Raw genomic sequence first — 16,805 nt, forward strand, 5'->3', positions numbered from 1 at the left:
TTAATTCTTTTGCCCGTTTTTGTGTAACAATCCGTTTCCTTTTTTTTTTATCTTGTTTTAGTTTTTTCTCTTTGTGTGATTTTTATCTTCTATATGTAGTAGGGAATTTCACGTATATATACATCAATTGTTTAAGTAACAATTTTTATAAATTAGCAATGAATAATTAATGTTTATATATATATATGTATATATATATATAAACTTTATATTTTTAAAGTAATTTATGTATATAAAATTCTCTACTACGTGTAGAAAATTAAAAAGAAAAATAATTATATATTAAATATATATCTCACTACCTGTACATAATTTTTGCTATTTTCATTATATTCTCATTTAGCAAAAAGATTGTGTATATTAATTACTATGTACATCTTGAATAATTTCATTCAAAATTAAAATACAAAAGCTAAATTCTATAATTGCCAAGCCAAAGTTAAAAAAATACAACAAATATTGGCAATATAAACTTCTAAAAAAAAAAGAAACTCGGAATAGTTTTAGACTATCAACACAATTGCATATAGTTTTTTCTGTTTCTGTATTAAAAATATACTTCACTTAAAGTTTAAATCTTGCGCGATGTGAGAATTTTGTATTTTATGAAAACTTCTGTATTAGAATTATTATATTAAATAACATTTAACTGCAATATATGCTGTGTATCTTTACTCATTTTTAAGTTTTTCCCATCTTTTTCGTCTACATTACACTATTACAAATATATTGTATAAAATTATATCTACAAAATATGTTTATCGTTTGAATCTTTTAACGTCTTTTTTAGCTTGGACAAGCTTTCGTTTTCTGTTACCAAAAGATCTTTTAACTTTTTGAAGTCTTTTCATTTCCCAATCTATTTGTTTTTCACTGGCGCCATCTCTGTCACTGAAAATGTTGCTACTACCATATTTTCTTTTTGATTTGTTTTGCTCTTCTAGCATTGTGGCAAACTTTTCTGCCGACACAAATATATTATTATCAATTCCTTTTCCAGTTTTCCTTTCTTTGGTTTTTGAACTTTTGATCTTTTTACTTAAAATTGGAACTAATTCATCGTCAGAAAAATCTTGCAAATCGTTGTCACTTGCACTAGTATCTTCAATGAAATCTTTCGATCCATTATCATCTTCATCATCATTTTCAGTATCATCTTCGTCATCGCTGTTATCATCCTCATCATCGTCATCAAAATCTTCAGCCATTTTAGCTTCTGAAAATCAAAATTGTAACTATTAGTGTTGTTTTTATAGTTCTATAGCTATATAAAATATTAAATTTAAGAAAAGGAATTCTGAAGTGTGAAAAGAACGTTTTTCATTTATATACGAATCAACAAAACAGGTTTGTATAAATTAAAAAAAAATACAATACTTGTCTTTCTTTGAGGTACAATATCCGCCGCAATGTCTACATCGTCAAAGTCTTTGTTGCCGCTCATATGATCGAGCATGTCGTTGAATTCCTCGCTGTTAACGCTATCCGCATCATCATCACTATCATCATCATCTTTCTTGATGTGTTTTTTTATTTGGCTTTTCTGTTTGAAATATCGATGAAGGAATACCTCATCTACTGGTATTCTCTCCTCAAGTTCGTTGAGATAAGCAGCACTATCGACGGGAAGTGAACGTATACCTCTTGGCGTATATCCAGCACGTTGTGCTAACGGTTCATTTCTCTTCTGCACCTTCTTGTCTTCCAATTTCTTTGGATTTTTAAAAACATACCGATCCAAAAATCGTATCAATGTCAGATCCTCCAACGGATCACCTGTATAGCCAATTGGTTTTCCTAATAATTGTAAATAAAATTTAATAATTATTGATTAAAAAAATAATATATTATATATACATAGAAGAACAGATATATCGTATATGTTACAACTTTACATTAAACTTCAAAATTTCTTTATTACCTTGAATGATTAGATTTGCGAATAAAGCAACACTTGGATGAAAATGATTGGCTAGCACTCTCAACTCTATACAAATTCCATTGGCTGCGCCTGCATAGAGAGGATTACGACAAAAAGGATCGTATGTTTTTATATTCTCTATTTTAATTTCTGAATCAGTTTGTTTCTTCACATCAGATTTTATTTCTGTGTCAATTGTGACATTTGATAATATAATGTTATCTTTCAGTTGAGGTTCGGTTCTTTCTAATACATATACATCTTCCGCATCTGCTAATCTGTTATTTATTTCGTCACTGTCGTCTTCGACTTTTATTTCGCAAACATCTTCTTTATCAACATCAACTTTAATATTTGAAGTGAGTAACATATGTGTCAAATTTTTATGTTTATGAAGTATTTTAGAAATCACATATAATGTGGCACATGTCATGTTTGCAGGAAAGTAGAATGCAACTTGCAGAATTCTCTTAATAAAAGCATATAAGCGTAATATACTTTGATCTTTTGCAAGAACTCTGTATAACAAATTAAGAAATGTCGCACGTTTAGTTGCTACTCCTATTTGTGGATCAAGTAATTTTCTATAGAAGGCTGAATAAAATCTGTTTCCCTGAGACTCATCTCTCATAGTGACCTAGAAATATAGAAAGCACACTTTTTAATAGTGAAATTAAATATATGTTTATATAATGTTACATAAATGTTTATATATATTTACACATATAAAACAAAGAGAAAGAAATATATATTAAATAAGGTTTTATAATACTTACTTGATGTAGCAGACAAAGTGCATTAAGAGAAACATTAAATGTCCCCAGATGTACTACTTTATAAACAGAATCAATGTGTTCAAGTAGAATTTCTGAATCTGCTTTAGCAAATGGATAGGCTCTATTAACACCCATCAAAATTGCTGCCATCATCCTACTGTCGGGTTCTCCTTTTTTTAAACAAGCTTTAAAAATTGCAAAATATATTTGTAATAGTGTATCAGCTATTTTTTCATCATCTTTATCTAAGACAAACTGTATCAATAAACATATAGCATAATACTTGGTACGTTCAGATACATTCTTTCTGAAGAGCAGTTTTTCAATTTCTCGTAGAACTACAAATTTCATATTTGGATGCTCATGTAATAACTTAGTGATACAAAACACAGCTTTAGATCCCACCTTATGGCTAGGATCACCAATTTTATTTACAATTAATTCCAAAAGCTTGCGCTCTTGCTCAGCATTACCGATTAATAAATCAGTCATTGCAGATATAGCTATTTCTCGGTTTGTTTCTACCGTATCAGAGGCTACTGCAGATAGATTCAAAATAAAACGTTCATATTGTTCACGAAGTTGATCCTCAAAGTACCATTGTACTAACAACTGATTTCTTTCAGCTTTACTCTTTGAAGTAGAATCTGATGCACTTTCTGTTGAAAGTTTAGCAAACTCCTGTTCTTCAAATTTTAACAGTTTACGCTTGGGATCTAACAAATTATTCAAAAAGAGTTCTTTAAGAGATGTGATTAACATTCTGTACTGATTGTGCTTGGCTCCTCGTACTTGAGATATCAAAGATGCCAATCGACCAAGATTACATTTTGGATTATCCTGCACCAATACTACACTAGCTGCTATTTTGTCTGAAGTAGTACCCTGCTGTAATGCCGTCTTTAACCATTTTGTTTCTGAATCTCGTGATTTGTGTTGTTTTAACTGATAGGCTGCAGTTTCTGCGTCTAAATATTTCTTTCCTTCACTTTTCAAATGAAATATATTAAATGTATCAGACAAATTTTCTTTTTCTTTTGTTTCTTTCTGTTGATTTACATCCATATTTCTTTAAAATTTTTGATACTTATATTTAATGATGGTATTATTTTGGTACTTATATTTAATGATGGTTTATTTTCGATTTTAACCTTTACGTACACACGCGGTACAGCTGGTTTGGTGCACTTGTGTGGCTCTCGGATCGTAAAGGAAGAGTAGTCCATACGCCATTCAACACACACCATGGGAGCTTTTCAGCTACGTACACAGGCGCACTGTGCACACAGTGTCCACTAGTGTGAGTGAGATACACTGATGTGCTCTTTCTCACACTAATGGACACAGTGTCGTTTGTGTACGTAGCTGGAAAGCTCCCATTGGGTACGTTCAGACAACTCAACGTTTGAGAGATCATCACTTATGATAGAACTATTCTTCAAAATCTGCTGCGGTTCCAAAAGTATGATCCAATCAGAAGTGATTATCTCTCAACCGTTGTGCAACTGTTGAGTTGTCTGAACGCACCCATTGATGTCCATGAACGATAATGGCTTCTGCAGCAGAACGTGTTAAAACATTTAGACCAGATACACACAAAAAATCTTAAGAACTAAGACCTAAAGAAACTAATCAATCACAAACTGGCATTCTTTTGCACTTGAGAAAATCCTGCCCTATGATTGGTTGATTTGCTTAATGCTTGACCAATCATTGGAGAGAACTTCTCAAATACATCACATACGTTCTATACATTGCTCGTCTGTGATTGGCCAAATGGTTTATCGCTTAAAGTCTTTGCTGTCGAACTTTTTCCGTGTGTTCCCGGCTTCATATTGAAAGGAGAAAACGAGCGGCTCGTTTGGCGAATCCAACATCTCTGCAACAAAAGAGAGATAGGTGTTCTTCTCAAGTTTTGAACTCTTATAAATGATGAAAAATACAATGCAATCAAAATTCAAACAGAAAGTATCAAAAATATATCTTATGCGTTCCAAAATAAATGTCGGGACATTTTATTTATTATCGGTAAATATTTAAATCTATGTATATATTTTGTAATCTGTTTACGCAAAGATTTTGATTTAACTACATTATTTGATATCTCTCATGCGCATCGCACCGATTGCTGTTTTCTCAGGCGTGGAAACTATAAGCGTGGAATCAATCTAGGAGAAAGTTGAGCAAATGAGACACAAACTGCACGGAGACATGGATTAGACAAATAGCAAAAAGTTTTCTTGACACGGATCGTCAAGTTTACGTTTTTAAAACGATATGTTTTAAGTTCGAGCGAATTACAACACTTGGTTTTTTTACACACACACACATATATATATATATATATATATATATATAATATATGTAAAAAATATATATATATATGTGTGAAAAAAAAAACCAAATGTTGTAATTCGCTCGAACTTAAAACGTATCATTTTAAAAACGTAATATAGTATAAGTAATATAGTAATATATATATTGTGTATGTGTATATATATATATATATATATATATATATATATACACACACATATATACACATATATACAATATATGTATATGCATAACTGGTGCTACAAGGAACTTTTATACAAAAATAGGAAACCTTTCGCGTGAGCTTAGTTTACGGGATATCAGTGCGAGAGAGACCATATTACGCGCGTAAAGCCTACCACTATAATATATCGATTAGCTTTGGGTTTTCAACGCGAGCAATTTACGATTATGTGTTGTAACAACGTAATGTAGCACCATTATATGTGTTATACAGTGAATCAATAATATGCGTATCGATTATTGTGTCGCGATGGTATGTTACTCCGAAGCTCAATATCGTCACTTTTATTACTTATTAAGCGCTTTTAAGGATTTGAAGTAGTTAATACAAGCAAAACAAGTATATTATACGCGTATTTGTGCGTTTGTGCTTTAAAGAGAGAGTATTTTAAAGGTCGAAAAAAAATCGATTTTTGTATCGCAGTTATACGAGTATGTTAATTAACTCTCCGTCTGCAATGGTTTTTACAACGCCGTCTGCATAAGCGGGTCTGAGAGACCCAGATCTATTTCCTTGCTGTTGCTTTAAAAAAATCTTAAAAAATTCCGAGATACTTCATAAGATCTCTACTTTAATGTAGAGGCGACATTTAAGCAAAATATCAAAACCCTTTTGCAAGAAAAATAAAAATTCGAAGAAGAAATTTTATCTGGAAACTGAAATTCTCATTATGCAGACGGAGGGTTAAAAATCTTTTTTATTTGTTTTTTTTTTTTTGTTCGAGATAAATTAAGCTTTGAGCGGCAGCCGGAAACTCGCGGGTTTTTTGTCGGACTGTTTCGAAAATTTTATAGATTATATGCATATTAAAACGCTCGTAACTGCGTTTTTCTCGCAAAACCATAAATAAATAGATGTGCCATAAGTTTTATTCACAATAATGAATGACAGTTTTTGTTTACTATAGTTTCTAAAGAAGAGGTTTTAGACGCGTTACTTTATAGAATGTCAATACGCTCTTAACAATATGCTATAGCGAGAATGTTACGAGATTTTACTCAAACAAGGTATGTGCGAACTCGGGTAAAAATGATTAGAATCTATTTGGATTTACAATACACACACTGTAGCATACAAATTGCTCCATCATGGCATTAGCAACGCACGCGAGGTGTCAATATATTTGATATATCTTTATTCCACTCTTTTTTAACTGTCTTGACACAAATATCGATTATATATTAACAAGTATAATAAACAAGAGTTCCATAGTTTAGAATTTTTTGATATTTAAAAGAGTTTGATTGGTCGATCTCACTTTCGACTTATGTAATTTAGCTTTTGTGCTATGTTAATAAAAATTTCATACTGGAAAAAAGCGCAAAAATATTAAGCAGTAGAAAAACAATCGAAAATGTCATTCCTTGTACGCAATATATGAAAGTTGAAGAGTAATAACCGAGTGGTGTAACGATTTACGCGTATGTTATATATATATATCTATGTATGCGTATATTTGTGTGTGTGTGTGACAATACAACATACAGCAGTTACTAATAAAACCTCTGTCGATTTCATTCTTCGGCATAATGATGGTTTTAGCTTAGAACTGACTTTATACATATGCGTGTTGTGTGTATGCGTGTGTGTGTGTGTGTATAAAAGGGACTTCGCGAACAACATGATAAATCGATGGCCTGATGGCCGATAGTCACGTCGGGCAGGAAAAAGGTATTCACGATTCGATAGGGTTGTACTGATATATAATATTTATAAGCAAGTCGTTTGTGTCTTTCCGGCATCGGCGCAGGCGTGACCATCGTGTTACTTCATTGCACCCACATACCATTCGTATTCCATATCGCTTCAACACCTGCCGAAACGGGACCATCCGAAGTATCCTGTTCATTCGTTAGATCTCGTCATGCCAACAGGATTGAAAATATCATCTAAATTTGTTCTCACACTTTTTCTACCATTTGTGCTCTGTCAAACTCGGATGAATTTGCGTGAGTAAGAAGTTTCTTTTGTGAAAAAAAAAAAAGTTACAGCTCCAAGGGATAAATAAAATTCGGTTTACGTTTTTAAAAATATTGGTGACACAAGTTACGTTAATTACGTCAACAAATATATTGTGTATATAATGTGTCGAAACATTTACTTACAACGAGATGATCTGGATTTTCGACAATATTTTAAATAAAATACACACATATTGTAATAATTCTTTAGTTGAAACACACAGTTGGGGACGTGCTTGAATTACGTCGATGTTGGGTGCGCAAGTGAGATAATTGTAAAAGTCGTTCTCTTAAAAAAAACTCGATAATTTAAATAGTAATAATAAGGTTTTTTTTTTACTGTGAATGTTATTAATAACACATAACGATAGAGAGTGCGATAGCCTGCGGCATAATTTTATAAATCTTCGTTTGTCTCAAGTGGTTGTGATTGAGGAAGCCGACTCGTCTATCTTGGGCATATTAAACGACGCAGTCCCGCAGGCGGAACGAAATTTTGCAAACGACATGTTTACCGTTTACGTCTCCACCGTTACAGTGGATCGCGAGGACGTTGATTCGAGTTTCGAAAAAGGTACATTTTTACGTAAAAGTATTTTTATTTTTTCTTTTTTATCTCTACGTTATTAGTATTTCGTTATTATGTTTTCTTTTTCTTTTTTCCGATGACTTTCGGTGTAGTATGCGCCGTTTTGTATAAAGGAATAAGCATCATATTGGACATGACATGGACCGGTTGGGACAAATTGCGGACTATCGCCGACGAAAGAGGAATAATATACAAACGTAGCGATTGTAGCATAAATCCGTACGTTCAAGCGATCGATGATCTATTAATGATGAAAAACGCAACGGACGTTGGTTTAATCTTTGAGGATGAAAGAGGTGCGCATAGAGAAACTTTTTGATTAACTAAACGCACGAACGGATTACAACGTGGTTTTTTTACGGACATTGTTTTGCGATATCGCGCGTATATACGCACACACGATCTGATACTTTTATTTCATCTCGCGCGATAACAATCAGTTATATGTGTAGTTCTTTTTTTTTTATTGCACAACAAATGATGTGACGTCGTCACGCGTAAGAAAAATTTTATCTTTTATATTTAATATCGTAATCATGAATTTTTGTTAGAGTTAAATCAGAGTCTGTATTATCTCATTGGAAATTCGATAATCAGATTGGTGGTTATCGACGAGTTGACAGAAAGATCCGTATCGAAAATAAGAACCATGCGACCATCGCCATCTTATTATGCCATTTATGCCAGTACACCGAAAATGGAAGAATTATTTAAAACGGTAAGCGGTGTGATATCATCTTGAATCTCTTTTTTTTTAATTGACAAAGAAAATGTGAAAAGGATAAAAATAATAATAAAAAATTTAAATATTAAATGTGTTCAGGCTATCGGAGGAGGACTGGTTAGAAGAGAGGGTATTTGGAATTTAGTATTTACTGATAATAATCATCGCGACTTTCGGTACATGAGCGGTGATCTTCAGTTGAATGTTTCATTTACCATCCTTACTATGCGAGCTGACATTTGTTGTCGATTAATGGGCGAAGCGTCCTGTAATTGTCCCACAAATTTTAAGGTCAGTACGATGAAAGCGAACTTCGTTTTGGAATCGGTCTGCGGAGTTCTGTTTTTTTTTTTTTTTTTGTAAATGTTATGTACGTAAATACTTATCGTTTAAAAAGATTCTATTAATTAATGTATAACATTGTCGATGTAAAAAAACTATACTTCTCGTTTTTCTTTGGTTTGAAAAGAATGTTGTTTATGTATATCATCCGTAAATAGAGAGAGAGAGAGAGAAAGAGAGAGAGAAAGAGAGAGAGAGAGAAAATAACTTTAAAAAAAGATTAATTTTATTGTACTAGATATTTCCTTATTATTTCAAACGTTTAATTGGCTTGATCGTAAGTTTGATGAGCGACGTTCAAAGGACGGGTGTAAGTGTAGCTCCAAAAACTGGTCAATGCGATAAACCAGTAAATATTACTTCAGTTTCAAACATTACGGCAGAAACATTCAACAAAATCTTAATGACAGTAAGTATATCTAAGATTATCTTCTACAGAAAGAAAAAGAGATCAGTATTCTGACGGAAAGAAAGCAAACTTGTTTACATATATATTACACTGACAAGACTTAAATGTGTTTTTTTTTTTCTACTATTTTTTTGTTTCACATTTCTAGAGACTAGATAGTAACGACACTTTCGAATACTGGTCAGAAAAGGCGATGATCACTTACAAAGCGGAGATCGAGCTGCAAACGGTTAATCATGGCTTTGTGGATGCGCTTGCAACATGGACGAGACGAACAAAAATTAAAGAGGCGGATGGCAAGAAAATAGAACCGGCCAGGCGATTCTTCCGGATTGGAACGGCACCAGTAAGAACTGCGTATTTCACTAAAACTCCTTTTTCTGTTACATATTATTAAACGAAACAACGTCATATCGTTTTTAATATAGTTATTATTAGTTCGTCCACGATATTTTAATCAAACTAAAATTCAACGTGCTTAAATTGAAAGCCGTTCAATTTTTTGGTACAGGCAGTCCCCTGGTCGGTTATTAAGAAGGATCCATCAACGGGTCAAGATATGCGCAACGAGGAAGGAAAAGAAATTTGGGAAGGTTACTGCATTGATTTCGTGAAGAAATTGTCTGAAGTAATGCAATTCGATTATGATCTTGTCATTCCCGAAGATGAGGAATTTGGCAAAAAACTGCCGAATGGCGAATGGAGCGGTTTAATAGGCGATCTAGCTAAAGGAGTAAGTTTCTAAATTTGGGAAGAACAATTGTTTCATAATAGCAGATATTTACCAACATCGCGCGTGTAATGTTTCCTTTTTGTTTATTGTCATCGCTTGCATAGGAAACTGACATTGCTGTGGCGGCATTAACGATGACGTCAGAACGGGAGGAGGTCATTGATTTTGTTGCACCGTATTTTGAACAATCTGGCATTCTCATCGGTATGCAATAATCTAAGATTGTTTTTAACATATTGCACAAGACGTTCCACATATATATGCATTGTGCTTTTATAAAAGGGCTTTTTATTTAAAAAATAGTATTTTATTATATTTTTTTATTTTTATACATACTTCTTATCCTCTGCGGCTTCTTGTTCTGTTCTAGTTTAGCTTTCGTATACGTACGAATCCAATTCGAGTAGCCAAATATTGATCAAATGATTGACATTAGTTTTCTCTTTTCAAGTAATGAGGAAGCCAGTTCGTAAAACATCTCTGTTCAAGTTTATGACAGTGCTAAGACTCGAAGTCTGGCTTAGCATCGTAGGAGCTTTGACTTTGACCGGTATCATGATTTGGATACTGGATAAATATTCGCCATATAGCGCAAGAAACAACAAACGACTCTATCCTTATCCATGTCGGTAAGTGTTGAGAATACACTAGAATGCTACAAAAAACATACAAAACAAAAATTTGTTTTTAACTTCGCACTTCGTTTTAATTTCTGTTGTTTACTCTGCATATAATTAAAAGAAAACTATTACTTTTCAGAGAATTTACGTTAAAAGAAAGCTTTTGGTTCGCATTGACATCTTTCACTCCGCAAGGCGGCGGCGAAGCCCCGAAAGCATTGTCAAGTAGGACTCTAGTTGCAGCCTATTGGCTATTCGTTGTGCTGATGCTCGCAACGTTTACTGCAAATTTAGCTGCTTTTTTAACTGTGGAGAGAATGCAGGTGCAAATACTTTTATTTCTTTCTCGTGTGTGTATGTATATTTGTGAAATATGTAACTTTGTTATTTATAACATTGGCATTGCACGTCTTTTGTTACACAGTCACCTGTCCAATCGTTGGAGCAACTAGCAAGACAGTCACGTATAAATTACACTGTTCGGGCTAATTCTAGTACTCATCAATATTTTATAAATATGAAAAACGCCGAAGATAAATTGTACACGTATGTAAAAATATTCATAATATTTTTATTTTAAATCAGGAATAAAAGTCATAATTATTTGTTTGCGCAGAGTATGGAAAGAAATTACACTAAACAGTACCAGCGATCAAGTGGAATATCGTGTTTGGGATTATCCGATAAAAGAACAATACGGTCACATTTTGCAAGCCATTACTCAAGTCGGTCCTGTAAAAACTACCGAAGAAGGTTTCAAGAAGGTAATAAAAAAAAAAAACATAAATAGAAGTTTCTTTCTATTAGTGTCTTTTTTAATATAAATTGCAAAAAAAATATTGAATATGTTCATCAAAGAAAATATTTAATATGTTCATCTAATAAAAAAAAGTTTACATTGATACGTTTTAGGTGATAAAGAGTGAAACCGCCGAATTTGCATTTATTCACGACTCGGCGGAAATCAAATACGAAGTTACGAAGAATTGCAACTTGACAGAAGTAGGCGAGGTATTCGCCGAGCAACCATATGCTATTGCCGTTCAGCAAGGCAGTCATTTACAAGAAGAAATAAGCAGAAAGTCTGATCTTAATTTTTCTCATCGAATTTGATCGCTAAATCACAAAGAGAAATGTATAACACAATAAGTATTTATTACAATTAACATTTATATTTGTAGGATTCTCGATTTGCAGAAGGATAGATACTTTGAGACATTGGCGGCTAAATACTGGAATCAGTCGTTAAAAGCTCAGTGTCCGAATTCGGACGACAACGAGGGAATCACGTTAGAAAGTTTGGGTTAGTTTTCTATATTTATATTTCTCTTATATAAATATTTTATGATACACGAAGGTGTATACAGAGGTGTTCGAAAACTATCGATGTACATACAGTTAATCCCTGTATTTCTCTCACATTTAATTCTTTCCGCAGGTGGCGTGTTTATTGCAACTTTGTTTGGACTTGCTTTAGCAATGCTTACTTTAGCCGGCGAGGTTCTTTATTATCGTAAGCGCAACGTGTCTCAGAAAGAAAAACAGAATGACAAAAAAACAGTGAAAAATAACGAAAACGATAACATTATCATGCAGAAAATTGCATCGAAGCTTCAAATGAAACCTGCACCTACTGATGCGATTTTCAACAAACAACTCAATAAAATTCCTCGTGTTTCCCACATTTCTGTTTATCCACGACATTTTACTTTTAAAGAATAAGCTACACTTTATTTACATCAATATATGTCAATATATGTGTATTTATTATCAATATGTTTTACACCCGAGACTTTCATATATACATATATATATATATATGTATCATAAAAGTTAATAAATAGTATTGCAGGCGAATTCATATACTTATTGAAAAACGGTTAATATCACAAAAATATTAATATTTATATAAATATATACACTAAAAAAACGTATACACATCTCTAAGAACCATATAATATCTACTTCCCTCTTAGGCGTTTATATATACGTTCGTTATAAAAAAAAAAAAAGATAGTAGTAACTTTCACATAAACGTGTAATTTGTTTCGACAAACTATTATTGCACTCTAAAGCAAAAATACAATGACATGCGGTTAATGAACCTTGAATACTTTCACATTGTATAGTTTTGCTTCTCAAGTCGTAAACAAACAGAACTAAACGATATTTATTTTATATTATCTCTCACATAATTTTATCTTATCTTTGATAGTTTTTATCTATCCGAGAAAAAAGATCTGTACACGTGATCATATATATAAGTTATATATAATTCTATATGAATGCTATATAATATATGCCCCCGCCTTTTATATGCATACATATATATTTAATATATTTTCTCTTTCTCTTTCCTTTTCCTCGTTTTAATATTGTGCTATGGTCTTATTTTCACTGGTTTTCATCAAATTGCAACTGGCGCACGAGCAAACCGAGGATTACGTAAAGAAAGGCAAAAATAGTTTAGGTAATCGATCGATTGTTCCGATTGTTTGATTTCGATCGGAGCGCGCGTTACGGTTGGTGGAGCTTTTATATTTTTCTGTCGAAGGAATAGAGATTTGTGCGAGAGAGTGGGAAGAAATATCTATCGTTTGCCAAGTCAATATAAAGCCATTTTACACGAAGGCGCGATTACTCGGTTTGAAAGTAATGTAAAGTATGAGCAATTTCAATCGAAATCAAAAGTATACATTTGCATCAATCTCATAGAAAGTTATCGATTGATGATCCCCGAAAATGGCTTGCTGCAAGATCAGTAAAGTAAGAGAGAGAGAGAGATGTTACAGTTACTACAATAATACTAATAATATTAATTGTGAATGTGCGTTTATATATATGTTATATATGTATATTTACAATATTTTTGTATATAAATTTTCCATTTGCAGGTGTATCTAGTCTTATCAGCGATAATTGTTTCCCATGTAAGTGCAAATTACAAGTACGAGCGCTTGAGAGTTTCGAATCAAGTTCCTTGGAATAATCAATATGACATTTACGAGAGCGCTTCTTCCGTAATGCGGCCTTGTTATTACGATCCTCGCGAGTCAAGCGAAGCTCGAGCTACGGAAGTACAAGAACAGCTCGAAAGTTTATCGAAACCTCGTTTACCAGCCAGTAACATCAAGAAGGAAGCGACCGAACAGAAAAATTCGAAAAAACTGATACTTCCATTTTACACATTTGCAAGTAAAGATTCTATCAAATACAAAGAGTTACTTCCGAATTCGGGAATTGCACACTGCCAACAAATAAAACGGGAAGAGTCGATCGGAAAACAGGATGAGTCACAAAAAGATACTGCCGTTTGTTACAAGTGCAGAGATCCTAAAACCAAGTCGACGTACGAACGGTGTTTGTACAATAGTTATCCGGAAGAGAGCGCATCCAGTAGAAGGGTCGAGCGTTTTGCACCTACTGGCTTTAGATATCGAAGGTATACAAGATGATTATATTAACTCTTTCTAGACTGACATGGGTCTCCCAAACTCGCTCAAAAATTTCAAACGATGTCTCTAGTTAAAATTAGTTTTTTTTTTTAAATGCTTATATCTTCGAAACTACTAGACTACATTTTTTCAATTGTTTTTATCGACGCAGAATCGTTCAAACTTTAAATAAAAAAAAAACAAAAACAAACAAATTAAAAAAATATTGACTTTTCGCGGAGATATTCGATTTTAAAGTTGCGTGGAACCCAGTCTGTGCGAGTAGGCTGTTTTCGAAGTCCGTCCAGGAAAGGTCAAATATGATAATTTGAATAGTTATAAAACGACTAATATATAATCGATGATACATAGAATAAAACATTTTTTTTTAACGCGTTAATTCTGATAGATTTTGTTTCGGCCGCTTTGTCGTATAGGTCCAACTCGGATGAAGACAGGAATTACGGACAGGTAAAGAATCCTTATCGGTTCGCGGAGGAATACTTTACCGACGCCACGTACGACGTGCCAGCCGCGTATCAAAACAAAGATGAGAAATGCGAGAAAATCGTAAAAGACTCCATGGTGTGTATGGTGTGCAAAGACGCCAAGACCAACAGCAAGTACGAACAGTGTTCGTATATAAAACAGCCGCGTGAAAAGGCGTACTCCTACACCAAGTCCAGCTCCTTGGAGAAGCCTGAAGAACAAGAAAGTAACAAAAATGAGCAACAATCACCCGATTTCAAAGAATCCGATCGGAATTACGGAACCGCAGAGAAGTCTGGCGACAGTAGCGACTATTCTTATCCAAACGAGGGTTATTCGGAGAAAATCTCGAACAAACAGGAAACGGCACCTTCGCAAGCGGATTGCGAACAAGTGGAAAAAGATTCCAAGACCTGTACGGTGTGCAAGGATCCCAAGAACGGCGGCACTTACGAAAAATGCGTCTACAACTATCAACCCAGTGATACGCTGTATAAATACAGCAGATCGAAAAGCTTCGGGTATCCGGAAAGTTCGAAGAAAGCGGATCAAGCGTCGGCAAAATCCAAGGATCACAATTATCCGGAAAGTTCAGAATCTACGTATAATTATTCGGGTAAGTTTACAGCGTTGGATGATTTGCGTGTGCATCGCATGCGATATTTTTATTTCACAGTTTTTGTGCAAAAATTAAACTCGACCCACACCTTCTATCCTGTAATGTAAACGCGATTTGTAACATAAACTTAAGACGTCGGTTTACTTCTTCGCAATAAGGTTCTGTTTTGTATACATTATAAATGTATTGTACATTACTTTTACCCTACAGGTGGATCCAAAGTTCCTGCTTATCAGCGAAGATCTACAACTGATTCTGACGATACGTCACGCGAGTCGTCACACAATTACGACAGCGATTATCCCAGTCACGAACAGTCGAGTACTTATCAATATCCGTCGAGTAATGACAAAGGATCTTACACGGGGGAAGCGACGTCATCCGAAAATATCAACGCGGATCATTGCCAAAAGGTGCAGAAGGACTCGATGACATGCACAATCTGCAAGGATCCGAAAACGGGCAACGATTTCGAGCAGTGTTCGTATTCGTATCAGCCTAGCGACAAACTCTTCTCCTACACCAAGTCCAGCTCATTCGGTACTCCACGAAAAACTGACAATAAGTCTGAGCAAACGCACGAAGAATCGACGCGCGAGGAAAACGAGCAGCCGTCGAACAGTTATGAAGATTCAAAGAGTCGTTCTTACGAGAAGTACGGTCCGGGTGAAACTTACGAAGCTTCAACGGCCGACGAAACGAAGTCTGATGACGATGACGCGGCGAACAAGAAATTAGCCGGAGCGGACGTTGGATATTTCAATACCGCGAAAAAGAAAGCGGAAATCGAGGCGTTCATGCAGAACTTTCAGAAAGAAGACCGGTCGAAATGTAAGAAAATTATGCGCGACAAAATGACCTGCTATCAGTGCGTTGATAAGGACGGTTTTCAAAAGGAGGAATGCGTGTTCGTTACCGGACAAGAACCCGACAAGCAATCGACGCAACTCGCATTTCACGAGGTGAAGGAATTACAAATCGATCCCGCGACGCGTAATCGCGCCCTCGAACTCTCAAGTTCGGCGAAAGAGAAAGCTGTAGATCCTGTAGAGCCCAGTGCGTCAGCTAGTGGAAATTCTTACGTCAGAATGAAAAAGTCGGACAACGACTATCCCGATGAGGCGTCGCAAACAGCGGAAGAAACTAAGGAAGCTGAACCGTATGACTACACGTCAGAAACAAGAGCGGTGTACAACGAGGCTCTCGGAATGACTCTTCCGGCATATATGTTCGCTACTTCAGAACACGAGGCGGCATTTGATGAGATTGTAGCTTCCAGCCACAATCAGCGTTAATTTACACGTTTGTCGACATATTTTTATTCCATCTTTTATCGTTATACACGTGTATCTAGATATTTCTTTATGATGTTGAAACAGAGTTGGAAATTTTGCAAATGTTTTTATTGTTTTTTTTGTTTTTTTTGTTATGTAGTTTCTAGTATTTGAAACTTTCTCTGTGAATGTACGTACCAGAATCTGAAGTGTGTAATCACAGTTTGAAAAGCACATTAAAAAAAAACGCAAAAAATGTCAAGTTTACAATATTTGTCTTCTAATTAATTAACACAGTTGTCACTTAAAAATATATATTATATTGTAATGTACTCTCTTTTAAATTAAAAAAAC

General features: G+C 34.3%; 3 protein-coding genes across 6 annotated transcripts; 2 read left to right on the plus strand and 1 right to left on the minus strand.

Annotated features, from left to right (window-relative positions):
• Positions 1-237: 237 nt before the first annotated feature.
• Positions 238-3,977, minus strand: LOC109855770 (CCAAT/enhancer-binding protein zeta). Its single transcript, XM_020430342.1, has 5 exons — positions 3,821-3,977; positions 2,698-3,790; positions 1,922-2,558; positions 1,378-1,797; positions 238-1,216 (listed from the first exon to the last, which is right to left on the minus strand). Exons 2-5 carry the CDS (start codon positions 3,760-3,762, stop codon positions 759-761), a joined length of 2,580 nt encoding a protein of 859 aa, XP_020285931.1. The 5' UTR covers positions 3,763-3,790; positions 3,821-3,977; the 3' UTR covers positions 238-758.
• A 2,147-nt stretch (positions 3,978-6,124) lies between these two features.
• LOC109855744 (ionotropic receptor 25a) lies at positions 6,125-12,419 on the plus strand. Of its 4 annotated transcripts, XM_020430298.1 has the most exons (17): positions 6,865-6,928; positions 7,008-7,206; positions 7,640-7,792; positions 7,900-8,103; positions 8,359-8,525; positions 8,631-8,822; positions 9,112-9,282; positions 9,431-9,628; positions 9,794-10,015; positions 10,120-10,219; positions 10,467-10,644; positions 10,775-10,958; positions 11,060-11,181; positions 11,252-11,399; positions 11,548-11,717; positions 11,817-11,938; positions 12,074-12,419. In XM_020430298.1, exons 2-17 carry the CDS (start codon positions 7,122-7,124, stop codon positions 12,355-12,357), a joined length of 2,700 nt encoding a protein of 899 aa, XP_020285887.1. In that variant the 5' UTR covers positions 6,865-6,928; positions 7,008-7,121; the 3' UTR covers positions 12,358-12,419. The 4 variants fall into 4 exon arrangements, with proteins under 4 accessions (XP_020285890.1, XP_020285887.1, XP_020285886.1 ...); XM_020430301.1 differs by lacking the exons at positions 6,865-6,928; positions 7,008-7,206 and adding an exon at positions 6,125-6,264; XM_020430297.1 differs by having other exon boundaries at positions 6,908-7,206.
• An 852-nt stretch (positions 12,420-13,271) lies between these two features.
• LOC109855749 lies at positions 13,272-16,737 on the plus strand. The gene is made up of 4 exons (XM_020430311.1): positions 13,272-13,401; positions 13,530-14,077; positions 14,507-15,174; positions 15,388-16,737. The coding sequence occupies exons 1-4, from the start codon at positions 13,378-13,380 to the stop codon at positions 16,470-16,472; spliced, it is 2,325 nt and encodes a 774-aa protein (XP_020285900.1). The 5' UTR covers positions 13,272-13,377; the 3' UTR covers positions 16,473-16,737.
• Positions 16,738-16,805: the final 68 nt, after the last annotated feature.

Source organism: Pseudomyrmex gracilis, unplaced genomic scaffold, assembly GCF_002006095.1.
Source record: "Pseudomyrmex gracilis isolate BER0280 unplaced genomic scaffold, ASM200609v1 scaffold_98, whole genome shotgun sequence".
In the NCBI taxonomy this organism is placed as follows: Eukaryota; Metazoa; Arthropoda; class Insecta; order Hymenoptera; family Formicidae; genus Pseudomyrmex; species Pseudomyrmex gracilis.

Coding starts and splice junctions, on each gene's coding strand:
- LOC109855770 (XM_020430342.1), bottom strand. CDS start 3,762: ATGGATGTAAATCAACAGAAAGAAACAAAAGAAAAAGAAAATTTGTCT. Junction 2,559..2,697: donor CACTTTGTCTGCTACATCAA/GTAAGTATTATA, acceptor CTATATTTCTAG/GTCACTATGAGAGATGAGTC. Junction 1,217..1,377: donor TGTACCTCAAAGAAAGACAA/GTATTGTATTTT, acceptor TTTGATTTTCAG/AAGCTAAAATGGCTGAAGAT.
- LOC109855744 (XM_020430298.1), top strand. CDS start 7,122: ATGCCAACAGGATTGAAAATATCATCTAAATTTGTTCTCACACTTTTT. Junction 7,207..7,639: donor TCAAACTCGGATGAATTTGC/GTGAGTAAGAAG, acceptor GTTTGTCTCAAG/TGGTTGTGATTGAGGAAGCC. Junction 8,526..8,630: donor TGGAAGAATTATTTAAAACG/GTAAGCGGTGTG, acceptor AAATGTGTTCAG/GCTATCGGAGGAGGACTGGT.
- LOC109855749 (XM_020430311.1), top strand. CDS start 13,378: ATGGCTTGCTGCAAGATCAGTAAA. Junction 13,402..13,529: donor CTTGCTGCAAGATCAGTAAA/GTAAGAGAGAGA, acceptor TTCCATTTGCAG/GTGTATCTAGTCTTATCAGC. Junction 15,175..15,387: donor ATCTACGTATAATTATTCGG/GTAAGTTTACAG, acceptor TTTACCCTACAG/GTGGATCCAAAGTTCCTGCT.